This window comes from Carcharhinus amblyrhynchos, chromosome 6, assembly GCF_965287045.1.
Source record: "Carcharhinus amblyrhynchos chromosome 6, sCarAmb.v2.hapA, whole genome shotgun sequence".
Classification (NCBI taxonomy): Eukaryota; Metazoa; Chordata; class Chondrichthyes; order Carcharhiniformes; family Carcharhinidae; genus Carcharhinus; species Carcharhinus amblyrhynchos.
This window is the reverse complement of record NC_137329.1, coordinates 45954072-45969133: the sequence shown is the minus strand read 5'-3', so window position 1 is coordinate 45969133 and position 15062 is coordinate 45954072. Positions and strand designations below refer to the sequence as shown.

The 15062-nt window shown below is 41.4% G+C and overlaps 1 protein-coding gene across 3 annotated transcripts in view; it reads left to right on the top strand.

Annotated features, from left to right (window-relative positions):
- The first annotated feature begins 46 nt into the window (after nt 1–46).
- Nucleotides 47–15062, top strand: part of pgghg (protein-glucosylgalactosylhydroxylysine glucosidase) — a 37806-nt gene continuing 22790 nt past the window's right edge. Inside the window, exons 1-7 of one of the 3 annotated variants that reach the window (XM_080190356.1) lie at nt 47–116; nt 3194–3386; nt 4210–4476; nt 6659–6869; nt 10775–11210; nt 12620–12739; nt 14407–14538. In XM_080190356.1, coding sequence (XP_080046482.1) covers nt 4224–4476; nt 6659–6869; nt 10775–11210; nt 12620–12739; nt 14407–14538 — 1152 coding nt within the window. In that variant the 5' untranslated portion in view covers nt 47–116; nt 3194–3386; nt 4210–4223. Of the gene's footprint in view, nt 117–147; nt 566–3193; nt 3387–4209; nt 4477–6658; nt 6870–10774; nt 11211–12619; nt 12740–14406; nt 14539–15062 lie in introns of those variants that run through there. The other 2 variants (XM_080190358.1, XM_080190357.1) reach the window with 2 other exon arrangements.

Sequence of the window (15062 nt, the reverse complement as noted above, 5' to 3'; positions counted from 1 at the left end):
GTCCAGATGAGGCGGGTTCAAAAGTGAGTTTATTCCGAGTCGCCTCTACCTTTCGGCAGCAGGGTGAACTCTCCCTGTTCGGAGTGGCGGGGAAGCAGGATGCACTCTGGGAGCGGGTGAGTAATATTTCAGAAACCAAAATTAAAAAAAAACGCTGTTAGCGGATCTGACAGAAAAAATCTGATGTTTCGAATCCAGATGACTCTTTATTAAAGCTGTAATATCTCAGGTTTATTCAGAATCAGACTTGGCTGCGAGAAGTTACTGAGAAGTGAAAGTAACCTGGCGATTGAGCTCGTTTAGTAAAAACTCAGTCAGTTCCACTGGTTGGAAATGTTAGTTGTGAAGTTCTGGAGGTGGGAGCTGGCTGTCTTCCCCAGTGGATTGCGGGCTAAGCGGGAGCAACAAATTGGTGGGCCGGGGGCGGCTGGAGGATTTTATTCAATGATTATATCTGAACTTCAGGGTGTAGCGACATTATCAAAATGATTCTAAAATCCTACTAGAATATGTTGTGAAAAGGAGTTGGTGCTTCCGGGTGCAAAATATATTTTTATATTATCAGGTAGGGTCTGGTAAACTTTCAGCAGTATTGTTTAGCCGTTTAAAAAGATCAATTCAAGGGATTCTCCGGCCGCGCTCGCCTCAAAGCCGGAGAATCCTTTGATCCGCCCCGCCCGCCAGCCAGCCAGCCCGCCACAATTCTTGTAACGGGCGGGACGGGAGAATTTGCGAATGTCAAGCGGGGATAAGTATGTGCAAGGTTACAGGAAGTGGGACTAAGTGGAATGCTCTTTCAGAGGGCCAATGCACACTCGATGGGCCGAAAGGTCTCCTATACTGTAAAGACTCTGTGATTTTGTTTTGTTGGTGAACTTTTGGCAAAACACAAACTTGAGTTCTGCAAATTCCTCACCAAAAAAATTTATGAAAAATGAAGGTGCTAAAAGGGCAAAGAATATAAGGTGGGATTTTCTTCTCCACTTCACATACCCACTTGTGTCTAGATTGGGGAGCGTGTTCCCAAATCAACAAGAGAGGGGTATTGCTGAACTTGGTTCTTGAACTTGGTTCTTGGGGATGAGGTGGCTAAGAGGATCGAGTGTCAGTGGGTGATCATGGTATCATAAGGTTTAGGTTGGCCATGGAAAAGGACCAGGATCAATCCAGAATAAGAATAAGTAATTGAGGGAAAGCCAACCTTAATGGGGTAAAAATGTATCTGTGCCTAATAAATAGGAATCATAGATTAGCAAACAAAATAGTAATTGAACAATGGACAACTTTCAGAAAAGAGAGTTTGAGCACAATCAAGGTATAACCCCACAAAGGGGAAAGGTATAGTGGCACAGTGGGCAGCACACTGACACAGTCGTTAGCACTGCTGATTCAGTGCCAGGGACTGGGGCTTGATTCCAGTCTTGGGTGACTGTCTGTAGTGTTTGCATGTTCTCCCCGTGTCCACATGGGTTTCCTTCTGGTGTTTCAGTTTCCTCCCACAGCCCAAAGATGTGCCGGTTAGGTGGAATGGCCATGCTAAATTGCCCCTTAATGTCCCAAGATGTGTAAATTGGGTGGATTAATCATGGTAAATGTGTGGGGTTACAAAGATAGAGCAGGAGAAAGGGCCTAGGTAAAATATCTGTCAGAATTGGTGCAGTCTCGATGGGCCAGATGGCCTCTTTCTGCACTGTAGGGATTTTATGATTCTAGGAAATCCAAAGCTCTCTGGGTAATGAAAGACACAAGAGATTAAGGTGAAACAGATAAAATATGCTTATAACAAGATGTCAGGTGGCTAATACAATTGAGAACAATGCTAAAGGCAGGAAGTTCAGAGGGGAATTGACAAAGCAAGTAGGAGAAGCAAAGAGAGAATGAGAAGGTTCTGGATGCTGATAAAGGAAATTCCAAGGTTTTCAGTGGGCATGTAGATAGTAAAAAGGTAGTAAGAGAAGGAGTGGTGCTGATTTGGAGACCAAAAATGGGACTAAAGTATGATGGTAAGGCAGATATAGCTAGACTGTAGATATTTGATCTGATGGTTGCTTATCTCTGTCTGTAGCACGCATGTATTCCCAAGTTGGCACTATTAGATACTGTTCCTGTTTTGAACACTTACAATCTTCATTGAACTAGGCTTGGTCACCCGGTTTGATGGTTATGTTAGAAGGAGGGATAAGCTAGGCTATGAGGTTATAAATTGTGCTTGTGTACAATTATGCTGGTGATAGTCTACAGCATCTCATGTATGCCCAGTCTTGGGCTGCTAGATCTGTTCTGAATCTATCCAATTTTGCACTGTGGTAGTGTCACACAATGCAAGAAAGTGTGCCCTCATTATGAAGACAGGCTTTGTCTCCACAAGGATTCTGTGGCAGAGACTCCCATTAGTACTGTAGTGGATAGATTGGACAGGATGAGGTCAAGTAGGTTTGTTCTCTTATTCCCACACCACGTGCCTAATCTGGCAGATATGTTCTTTACTACTTAGCTGGCTTGGTCAGTGGTGATGCTACTGAACTACTTTTGGTGATGGCTAGTCACGTCCCTCACTGAGTACATTCGGTGCTGTTGCCACCCCTAGTGTCTCTTCTAAGTGCTGCTCAACATGGAGGAATATGGATTCAGCAGCAGAGGGGGGTGCGGTTGGTTACAATCAGCAGATTTCCTTGCTGATGTTTGACCTCATGCCACAGGATTTCATGTGGTGTAAAGTCAATGTTGCGGACTCCTAGGGGAACTCTCTCTCAAGTGTAAACCGTTTAGTTCTGGTATGTCTGTCCTGCCAATGGACAGGACATATTTAGGTATGGTGAATTTCAGGCTGTTGTTTAACTAGTTTGAGAGGCAACTCTCCAATTGTAGCACCCATTAGTGAGGACAACTTTGCAGGATTGACTGGGCAGAGTTGCTTCCAGGACTTAGGGCAATGCTGAAAATTGCATCTGATTTTATTCTTCGTAAACTTTTCTGTAGCAGCTTGATAAAGCGGGATGACTTGCTTGCAATTTTAGAGAGCAGTTAAGAGTCAGCCACATTGTTGTGGATCTGGAGTCACAAAGTAGACCAGACACGGTAAAGTCTGCAGATTTCAATCTTAAAGGGACTTGGTGAACACGATGGGATTTTACAATTCAGTAACTGATATTTTATCATTATGTATATCACTGAATATGACTTTTTATTCCAGATTTGTTTGTTAATTGAATTTAAAATCCCCTGGCTGCTTTGGATTTGAATTCTTTTCCCTGGAGTTTTGTCTGGATCTGTGGATTATTAGAGTGGATTTTTCAGAGGCTGCGCTCCCAGTTCATCATCTCTTCTGACCCTATCAAGATATAGGTTGCAAACTCCATTTTGGTTGATAAAATCTCACGTATAAGGTATGTTAGATGCGATTGATGCAAGTTTCCTGTTACTGAGACTTTTTACTTTAACTTCATGTCTACTTTTAACAGCAGTAAGAAGTCTCTCAGCACCAGGTTAAAGTCCAACAGGTTTATTTAATAGCAAACACCAGCTTGGAGTTCATAACTTTAAGTCATGAAGTTTGGTAGGGTGTTTGTTTATTGTTTGAAGGCAAGACAAACGTGAAAGAGGCAACACTGTTACTCAATGTTGCATGTAGAAAACCACGTTCCCAAGCATAGGGAGTGAAGGGCTGTACAAGAAAGAAATATTGGACAAAGTTTAAAAATTCTTGCTGGGGCTGACTGTTCTGGCTGCAGCTCTGATTGAAATCTCAGTTAGTGATTACACTTCATGCTTGGCCTATGCTTTAATCATTAGCAGTCTATTCAAACATGGGTTTCACAATTGAGGCTAAATCTGACCAGAGATCCACACATTCACACTTCCAGCAAGTGTCATTGGACAGTGATCAGATGGTCAATTTTCCCCCCTCTAATCCAAGTACCTAAACCCAGTTGCCACAACCTCTCTACCACTGTGGCACAGATCAGCTAACTCTGCACAGGAGGAGTCAGAACTTTTCCTGGATTGTCGCTCAGATCCCTGCTTGCAATGCCTGAGACACTGTATTCAAATCAAGTGTGAATTCCTGCACTCACTGCCCAAATTATCTACAATGAAGGGACCAGAAGAGTGAATCACCAAGGGTACAACTGTTGGTGGGAGCGGCCTTGGAAAAATGAAAGAGAATATACCACATATTAATTTTTCCAAAACATTTTCTTCCCTCGGTAGACAACACGTGCAATATGTCAGATTGTGAAGATGACCCTGCAGTGTTTTCCAGCAACACCTTGCCCTCTGACCTTCGTTTTATGGCAACGGTTGCCAATGGGTATCTTGGCACTAGAGTGTATGGTGACGTAATGCATATTAATGGAATATATAATGGTGAAAATGGTGACAGCTGTCGGGCAGATGTACCATCTACTGTTAATGTTAGACTGATTGTCCTTGGCGAGAGTGCTTTGAAAGAAACCTACATCTTGAACACCAGGACAGGTAAAACAGATCTGCTTATTTTTAAAATATTTACAAATACTTTTTTCAAGCACTGCAAAGTTTCTGAGGGTAGAATAAGACAAGCCAGAGTCTGACAATGTCAATTTTATTTGTAAATATTTGTACTTATCAAGTGAGGGGTTTAAGTACTGCCAAGAGGGAATTTTCCCATTTTGACCCCTAATGGAGCAGTAATTTGCTTCTCCTAGATCAGTTGCAAAGTAATTAGATACAGTAAAGTTTACTGTGACAACCATGTTTTGGCTCCAAGCCAGTGAGGCCTTTTCCATTTCTGCACCAGCCACTTTATAGCTTCTGTTTGAGATGGCCAATGTATGATTAGATTTATAACTTGTTTATAATCAATGTATGGAAAATCTTGGTCTCAGTGCCAACTTGTATATCGTAGACAAATGAGCAAAGTTAGACTCGTTGTTGTGGTTAGGATAACTTCATTTCATGATGCTATTTTCCTTAACTTTTCCATAACTTATTTGAGATTTTTGAATCTCTCTGTATTTATTTCTTTCATCCTACCAGGACCTTTGACTTTGGTTGTCCTACCTTTTCCTCTTCTTGAAAACGTATCTCAATTCTACCCAAATTATCTGCTTTATTTAAAGGGAACTCATTGTTCCATTAGGCTTTTGGTCCTACCAATTTTTTGACATCATTTTGCTGGTCAGATGTGTACTCAGCCTGTTGAAATTGGCCCTCCCTCCTCCAATTTAGTGTTTTAGATTGCACCTGGTCCTTTTCCATGGCTAACATGGTTTATGATACCATAATTATTGGTCTCACCTCATTCCCCAGAACCATCAATGCCTCCTTCCTCAATGGGCCAGAAAAATGCTGATCAAAAAAAGTTCCCCTGAACACTTAAACTCTTTGCCCTCTCTGCTTATTGCTAATATTGGATTATTTACACGCCCCCCCTCCCCTTTATCATCACTGTACAGTTTTGCATCCTCTATTTTCCTTGCAAATTTGTTCGTCTATACTTTTTTTCCACTAGCTAGTAGTCTGAGATACAGTCAGTAGTGTAGTGATACCTTTACTGTTTCTTTAACCAAATAGATTTCAGTCCTTGAACTCTCCAAGACAAACTTTCTTACCACCATTGTAATATTATCCTTGTTCATTACAGGCACCACTTTTCTTCCTTTCCGTGTCTCTCCTGAACACCTTGTATCCAGGAATATTTAGTATTCACTCACCAGGTTTCTGATATCAACACTATATCATATTCCCATTTGGCTATTGGTCCCTACAGTTCACCAGCCTTATTACCACTTCCTGCATTTATGCACTACAAGTCTAATTTAGACTTTATTGCATTTCCTCAGCCTCACCCCACCTAATATCTTCCCATTTCTTACTCTAGTGCTACCTTCTCCAAATCCTTTTGTACACCTTGTTTATTCTTCCTAGTGCTACGTCCTTGTTTCCATACCTCTGTAAAGTTAGTTTGATGCTGTCCTGACAGCATTAGCAAATGATACAGCATTGGTCCCCTTTCTGTTCAAGTGTAACCTGGCCTGACTGTATGGATCCTACTTCTCCTGAACTGGTCCCGATGTCCCATGAGTTTGAAATCCTCCCTCCTGCATTATGTTTCCAGGCAGGCATTCATCTGCTCTATCCTTCTACTTTGATACCTACCAGTGTATAGCACAGGGAATAACCCAGAGATTGCTACCCCTAAGGTCCTGCTTGCTCATTCTTTCCTAGATCCTAAAGCTGACTGCAGGATGTTCTCCCTCTTTCTACTGATGTCACTGGCATGGACCACAGTCTCCAGCTGTTTATTCACCTCCCTCAGTCCCCTGCATGTCTTGCCTTTTTAAAGACCAACTTTAGCTCTCCAGTACAGAAGGTAAATAAGTGGATAAGATGCTGTTTTTCAACTGCTGCTGCGGTTTTTAAAAACAAAAATACATATTAACCATGTTCTGCCCAAGCCTCCTAAAAATGGAAGCACACAAGTTTCTGGCATTTAGAGTTAAAATTAAAGTTTATTAGTCACAAGTAAAGCTTACATTAACACTGCAATGAAGTTACTGTGAAATTCCCCTAGTTGCCACAGTCCGGTGCATGTTCAGGTCAATGCACCTAACCAGTTGCATATTCAGGTCAATGCACCTAACCAGTTGCATATTGATTTCTGTTTTCTTTTGCATAGGTGTGTTTTGCTGTATTATAGAGACACAGGATTTCAGGGTGACCCAGCAAATATTTGCCCATCGCACAAAGATCCATCTCCTGGTTCTCAGCATAACTTTGGAACGGTTGACCATTTCCAAGGAGCAGTTCACGTTGCAGATAAAATCTTCGTTTGTTCCCCACAGCCAGAACATTGACTTTATGAGTGGGCCAGACTTCATGGGAGCGATGTAAGGATTGGAGGATGATTCTTGTTGTTCTTAGGCAGCAAATTTTTTACATATAGTGTTTTATATAGATAAAAATTTCCTCTTCTTCCCTCTTCCTCCAGTGGAGTTGCTGACCTCTTGTTCAGTGGACATTGTCAATCCTCCAATATCTCATTCAAGTGGATAGGGAATGTCAACGAGCTGTTGGATTGTAAGGACAGTGCTGTATGCATGTTGACGTAGCCTTTCTTTAATACTTTCAATCTGAAAATTCTTATTCCAACATAACTCATTTGGACCTTCTTATTTAGCTTATTTTTTCCCTTAATTACCATTGCTGGCGTAACACCCTATTACATCTTCTTCTTTTTCTTCTTCTTCTTTCCCTCCCTCCTCCTCTCCCCCTGCCCCCCCAAGTGATTTGTAAGCTGCCAACCTCCCCTTGAACTTTCACTATTTTACAATATTGACATCCTTATATTTTGCTCTCATTAAAAGCACAACTTTATTTTCTGCATTTTTTTTCTCTCTCTGTATGCACCAATTGAAAATCCTTGGATATGTTCACATTATAATACAGATGGTAGTATTTAGTCTGTCCAACTCATCCATGTAGAAAGACTGTGGCTTTTAACATTAATACACAACTGATGAATGATTCTCCCTCTATCTTATCTGGAAATCCATTTTGCGTGTTGAATTGATGATTGGGACTAGATACTAGATTTAGATTACCACTAATCTGATCGTTCCTGCCAATAAATTCTCCAACAGATGATTTTTATATTTTTAGTAAATGTTATTTCCTAGCCTCCAATTTTTTTCTGTTTGGCTTCAGAAGATGCTGACCCTTCCTGAAGAATACTGAGTCAAATGGCTATTTTTCATGTGAGCAGCTAATATTGGCAAGCTAGTTGACTTTGGTAGCCATTGCAACTAAATCTAGTCCAGTTTTCACCCTATGTCTGCATGTACTTTCTAAAACGACTCATTGTCTGATTATTTCTCCCTGTATGGCTCAGGTACATTGGTGCCCCACTCTGTTAATTGTTGGTTTGATTGTAAGGGTAGCTTTACTATAGGTATAGCTGCTATCTTGTTGATATGGGCAGCACCGTCTATCTTCCAAGCATACTTCTACTGAGGATCTTTCCTCAAAAATAGTGATTCTCAAACTTTGCACATGCCCTTCCCGATCTACCAGATCCCTGCATGTTCCTAATAATGTACAAGTTTAATATTTAAATCTCTTTAGTGTCCAAGCGTAGTACAAAATGTACAAATTATAATACACATGCCTTAAACTTTCTTTTGATGTGTTGATTGAGGTTGTTGTTTGAGTACAGGGGATGGTTTGGAGTGTTTGGAGATGGTTGGGATTGAAAATTGGACATGAATTATTATGCCAAATGTTTGTGCAATTCACGATTGGGTGAACAAAACTTTTCTTGATGCCCTGCACATGCCTCCTACACTTCTTGACCCCAGATTTTCCCTCTTCTTTAATGTCTTCTGGTTGCAGCTTTCTAAATTGTTACCAATGGTCTGATGATGGGAATGTGTTCCCGCTATCTGTTATGCATCATGCTATGCTGTAAGTACAGTTAAAGAGGGAAACTATAATAATGTTCCCTTTTTTAATTAAGGAAACTCACAGCACAGAAAGTGTCAATACCAAAATCCTGATCACTTATATAACCAAAGCAATGATCCCAATACTGAGTCTTGAGGGACTCCAAAGCAGCCTTCTCACCAAACACAAAATCATCCATTGTCTTTATCCTTAATCACATTAGCACCATCCCTTTAATCCCAAGTACTTCTATTTCCAGAATAAGTGTGTAATGAGATATTTAGTCAAAAGTGTTTTGAAAATCTATATACACAACATAAATACACCAGTTTTCAACAATCTTTTTCTTACTTCAAAGGACTTTAACAAATCTGCCTCATATTTGCTTTGCATCTCCAGGTATTGATTTCAGTCTCTGCAGATTGAAACAAAAGGCTGAATTTTTCTAACTTTGGGACCAGCAGTGCACCCTGAGTCTACCTGTGTTGTCAGTGTGCCTGCTGCCCAATTCAACTTTGTGAGGTGGAATCCTAATTGGCCACCTCCACTTAGGCCATTCAGTTCAGGATGATAGGTGGATTCCTGAAGTAAGAATCCCAATCAGAGAACTTGCAGCTTTGACAGCCTGACCTGGAAATGTTTGTTGGGGGTACCTCAAACAGAGGCCTCTGAAAATTAAAAATGGCCCACAGTTATTAGAACCATCCTTTTGGCTAAGATCAAGTGTAGTATTGACATGCTGTACTTGGTTGAAGTTGTTAGGTTACATTTTAGCTTCATTTGAAGTAATTATTTTAAAGCGGCATCACGGCCTTTTGGCTAAGATGTAAATGAGATCAAGCCTGAGAGGAGGAGCTATGCCTACTCCAATCAGCTTGGATCATGTAGATCAAGCTCAAGACAGGAGGTGAGAGCCCTGTCTTGTCAGCTTGGATCGGGAATGTCTCAACTTGTTGAGACTCTGAATTGGATTTGATTAGATTGGATTGAATTGGAATAAAGAATCAGTATGGAGGGGAAACATAGGAATGGATTTGGTCTCGACTACTGACTTCATGCTCATGGTTCATTCACTGAGTCAGTGTGATGAGCCTCTAGGTTGTGGCCAGGATGCTGCTTCCATGTAGCAATTGGACATAGCAAAGCCATGCTGGGAAAATGCTGGTCGGTTCTGAAAATGGTCCTTAACTGGCTGCCCATTTTCAGAGTAAGTTGCTGATTCCCTTGACTGCATGCTCCCTAGGTTTATTGATTTGATTATTGTCACATGTAATGGGATACAGTGAAAAATATTGTTTCTTATATGCTTTACCTACAAAGCATATTGTTCATAGAGAAGGCGAGTGTGCAAAATTTAGTGTTACAGTCATAGCTAGGGTGTAGAGAAAAATCAACTTGATGCAAGGTAGGTCCATCCAAACATCTGATGGCAGCAGGGAAGAAGTTATACTTGAGTCAGTCCGTACCTGACCTCAGACTTTTGTGTTCTTATCCTGATGAAAGAAAGTGGCAGGGAGTATGTCAGGGTGCATGGAGTCCTTGATTTACGTTGGCTGCTTTTCTGAGGCAGTGGGAAGTGTAGACGGAGTCACTAGTAGGGAGGCTGGTTTGAGTGATGCTATGGACAGGATCAGGGAGCCATCCTAAAGTGCAACTATCTGAATATCCCCACCTCCTAAACAATCTCTGCCTTCATTGTGAAATTCATCCTGTGTGAATTCTTGTGATGCTATTTATATGAGCTAAGTTTTAAACAACATGTTCTAAGCAAGATCAATGCCACCCATTTCCAACTGTACAACATTGCCAACTGTCTGCCTCGGTTCATTATTTTTTGTCACCTCTAGTCTTGATTCTTCCTGTGCCCTTCCATCCTCAGTAGTATGGTTGGAAGATGGATGGTGCCACTTGCGTCGATGAGATAAGCAACTATACCTAAATCCATTCCTTGTCACCTCTAGTTTTAATTCTTCTTATGCCCTCCCCTTCTATCAACTCCCACATCCAAAACACCTGTATCTTATTCTGCACTAAGTTCCAATTGCTTGTCATGGGCCTGTACACACATATACAAAATACAAAATTGAAAAATTAGGAAAAGAAATGTAAATGTTTGCATTAGATCTTTAATCCACCATTAGGCTATTTTCCTGTACACCATCCCAGAGAATGTCTCACATAGCCCCAGGAATTCTCATGTCACAATTTGGGAACTACTACCCTAAAATAGACATTTAAGCTTTTCTTCCTCTCTGTCCTCATGAATTGTAGCCCCTCAACTGTCATTGCCTGAGATGAGTTAAGATCTTTATTTGGACCCTTCCCAAAAAAGCCTTCCTTTCTTTGTATTCAGGTACATCTATGGACAGACGCTTACCCCAGAGGTCAAAGGTGCTGCAAGGCAAAGTGTCCACATGATCTCAATGCCACTTTCAGAGTCTCTGACCTTATTGCCTGAGGAGCAGAGAAATTCTTGGGTATTCCTCACTGCAGTGGCTGATACAGAAGAGCAAGTGAAGGAATGTTTTGTGGAAGGACAGACCCTGATTCAATTAAACCAACTGTATTCTTCACATGTGGCAGCGTGGGCTGCACTGTGGGAGCAGAGCTGCATCAAAGTGACAGGCTGCAGAAGGCTAAATCAGGCTTTGTATGGCTGTCTGTATTATCTGCTCAGTGCTCTCCCTCCTCTGGAACCCACAGACTTCCAGTATATCGGACTAAGTCCTGGAGGTCTCTCCAATGGGGCTAACGGTGAAGATTACTACGGCCACATCTTTTGGGATCAGGTATGAGACCATATTCATGAAGAGTCAGATCACGCGGCTGGTTTTTGTGCATTGTCGGAATTTTGATATAACTTCCCTGGATAAGAATCCCAGTGGATGAGTGGTATCTGATCTTAGTTAATTTTCAGTGGTCAGGATAACTTGCGCATTACTGTTTCTATTGAGGAGCATTACCAGTGGAAGAGATACAAACTGCTTGTGGCTGTCTTCGCACTTGTAGAATATAGTGGGACTGGGGCTTCAGGGCTGAAAACATATTTTAAATATATCTAAATCTGTTTAATGTGGCTCTTTACTTTTTAAAAGTTCCTGCATGGCAACATAGTAATGAATAACCTGGTATTTCTCAAATGTAAATGACAGAGGATATGTTATATAATAGTTCTTTTATTTTTCAGTGAGGTTAGTTCTGTGGTGATATTGTTGCCTGAGCCACATCTTCCTCCTATATTACTTGCGTGCAGCCTGGATTGTTTGACCCTAGGACTCTGGTGCCGGTCCTCCCAGCTGCCTCCCCAGTGGTGCTGTTGAGCACAAGAGTTTCCAGTCCCAGTTTGGCTAGAAGCTTGCAGTAGAGACTCCTCTGAGGAAGGCCCACCGCTGGCCTCACCACTGCCCGGTTGGCTTGTGGTATGATAGCCCTCGCTAAGAGGTAGTGTAGGTCTCTCACTGACTCTGCAGCTGGCAGCCAAGCTCTGACACGTCAGCAATGTTTCATAGAATCCCTACAATACAGAAGGAAGCCAGTCGACCCATCGAGTTTGCACCAACTACAATTCCACCCAGGTTCTATTCCCATAACCCCACATATTTAGCCTGATAACCCGTCTGACACCAAGGTCAATTTCACATGGTCAACCCACACATCTTTGGACTGTGGGAGGAAACCAGAGCTCCTGGAGGAAACACATGCAGACATGAGGAAAATGTGCAAACTCCACATAGACAGTAACCTGAGGCTGGAAATGAACCTGGGTCCCTGGTGCTGTGAGGCATCAGTGCTCACCATTGTGCCACCATGCTGCCTGTGGATTCCCAATTAGCCATCTGCCCAGTGGATAATGTATTGGAAAACATTCATTTTTTTATTTTTAAATCCTTTTTTTTGCTGGAGCAAGGAAAAATCACATCCACAAAAACACGACGTTCCTCATTCCTACTTGGGATGACATCAGCTAATGTGGGCATGGATTGGAGTTCAAATCTTCTCTCATCTCCTACATTAAACCACTAAGACCAAAGAGCCCAGCTGTTACGGTTACAAATTTTAAAAACATCTGTCACAATCTCTGATCAATGGCAGGATGATATTATCATCAAATTCCTCTCGGTCGTTTAATTTAGTAGCCCTGCGAGCCAGTTGTTAGTTGCCAGAACCCCTTTAGAATATTTCATATTGCTTGTTTCAGGAAACCTGGATGTACCCGAATGTACTTGTATTCTATCCAGAGCTGGCACGCACTCTCCTGAAGAACCGTATTCGAACACTTCCTGCTGCCCAGCACATTGCGGGACAGCAAGGATATATGGTAAGTGTAGTAATTCAGTCAGGCTCCAGTGTCCCATCACCAAAGACCCTTTATTGTGTACTAAAGAGAAGGGCTGCACTTGTGGCTTACAGTGAGACAGTCTACACTTCAGGGCCTACAACACCGCCGTACGCTTCTCACTAGCCTCCACTAGCTCAATCAGGAAGCTCATATTCCACAAAGCCTGGGGGAGATCTACTGATGCCCTTTGTGGCTATTATAACAGTACCAAGTGGTAATAGGACAGTTAAGTTTCTTTTCACATTGCAGATTCCCTATCCTACACCTGCCTATACTTGTCAGAGGTATTCCCTCTCCCCAATCTTTTCTCTCCTCCTTCAATATAGTGGCTGTGGTAGTGAAATGGTTTTACAAGCGTTTGACACACTTCCATTCTTAAGAGAACAAAATGATTCTCGCATTGACCTTAACAGCTGAGATTTGTGCAGATGTGTTGCCTTTCATTAATTTCAGAGGAAATTAATTAATTTCCATAATGGGGTGATCCAGAGCATCTGACCGTAAACCTAGGAAAGTCCCATTTGATGAATCTTTGCCAATATAACTGATTTATTTTCCATATTTCAGAGAAATATTGTATAGAATTGACTGCTATGGTTAAGTTTTAATTAAGTGAATGTCGGACTTTTTGACTGTGGTTGGGATTGCGGTGTAGGATACATTCTAACTGAACCTAATACTTTACTTCTCTCCAACCTCTCCACCGACTGCTGGCTCTATCCAGCCCTGCCCAACCAACCCTCCTTACCACAACTGTATACACCTTATTGTATTTTTTATTGTCTTCAGCTCTAATGAAAGGTCATCCAAGCTCAACGTTAGCTCTGTTCCCTCTCCACAGATGCTCTCAGAACTGTTGAGATTTTCCAGCATTTTTTGGTTTTGTTGTCAGTAGTCGTTGGAGTTCATATACCTGCACTGAGTACAGTTCCTTCCTCTGCCTCACAATAATAATTTCCTATTAGGTCAGTGTGACATTTATTACACAGCCTGATTTTGCTAGATGGGTAGATAATAAATTGTACACACAAGTCAAGGCAGTAACTGGGAGCAGACCGCAGCAAGTTTTGAAGAGGCCTCATATTGCCCAAGTTGTGTGACGTGGATGGGAGCAAAAACAAAATGATTAAACCATGTGAAAGAATGAATAAAAACAAATACTGATATCAGCTGAGTCCTGTTGTGAACATGCTTTGCTCAGCAGATTCCTTTGTCCGTTTGTAATATTGAATAAGTGAAAATAGCTTCTTATACTAGATACAATTCTCAGCACCACCTGTTCTATGTTGTGATCAATTTATGAACATTATTACTGAGCCAGATGAGAAATCCAGTACCGGATGACAGTCATTGCTCTCTTTAGCCTGTTATGTACTCTGTGCAGGAGCTGACACCAAAATACACGTGAACCACACAACAGCAAACAGGAATGAATTGTTCCCTTCTATCTGATGCATACACTACAAACATATTTTGGGATTCAAGATCTAAAACTTCATTCTAAATATCTTCTTTGGTTACCAAAATACTAAATGCTCAGAATGACCAATCCTATTAATCTCAGCACAGTACATTGCAGTTAATGTTAAATCTGTTTTACTTAAATGAGTACAGTGAATGAAGTTTAATATCTCTCGTTTTGTAAGGGTGCCAAATACCCGTGGGAGAGTGCTGCAACCGGATTTGAGGTCTGTAATGAAGATATTTATGGGCTGAGAGAAATTCACATCAATGGTGACATCTCATTTGCATTTCAGCAGTATTTTTACTTCACCCAGGTGGGTACTGTACTTTGTGCTTCCGCATGCCTCCTCATTGGAGACTGTTTCTTGCTCTGATTTGGAATTGGGTTTCCTTCTAATCTTCGACAGTTACCTATTCTTAAAGCTTCAAATTTTTGAGCAAGAAGAAAACACATTTGTGGTCCTGAAGAGAGAATTTAGGGCTGTGGACATAGTGAATTTGAGGCCTGCAGGATGGAGGGAGTCTGGTTGCAAATTGGAGATACCAGGGAATAAAAGTTTATGATTATTGAAATGACTAAATTTGTGCTCAGATAAATTGTGAATTTGGGAGAATTGGAAGAAGTAATTTTGGGAGTTTTGCAGGCATTTTATATACTGCTCCTGTAATCTGATCTCAAACCTATCAATTTCTTTTTGAGTGGTATTTAATCAGTATCACTATGGTGATTGCTGCTGTGAACTTTCCTGTTGTTTCTCATAAACTGTAATCTTGTGTTGGTTGTCCCCTACCCTATACCCTCGCTTTTGAGATCAAGACTGATCAAATAGCCATTGTT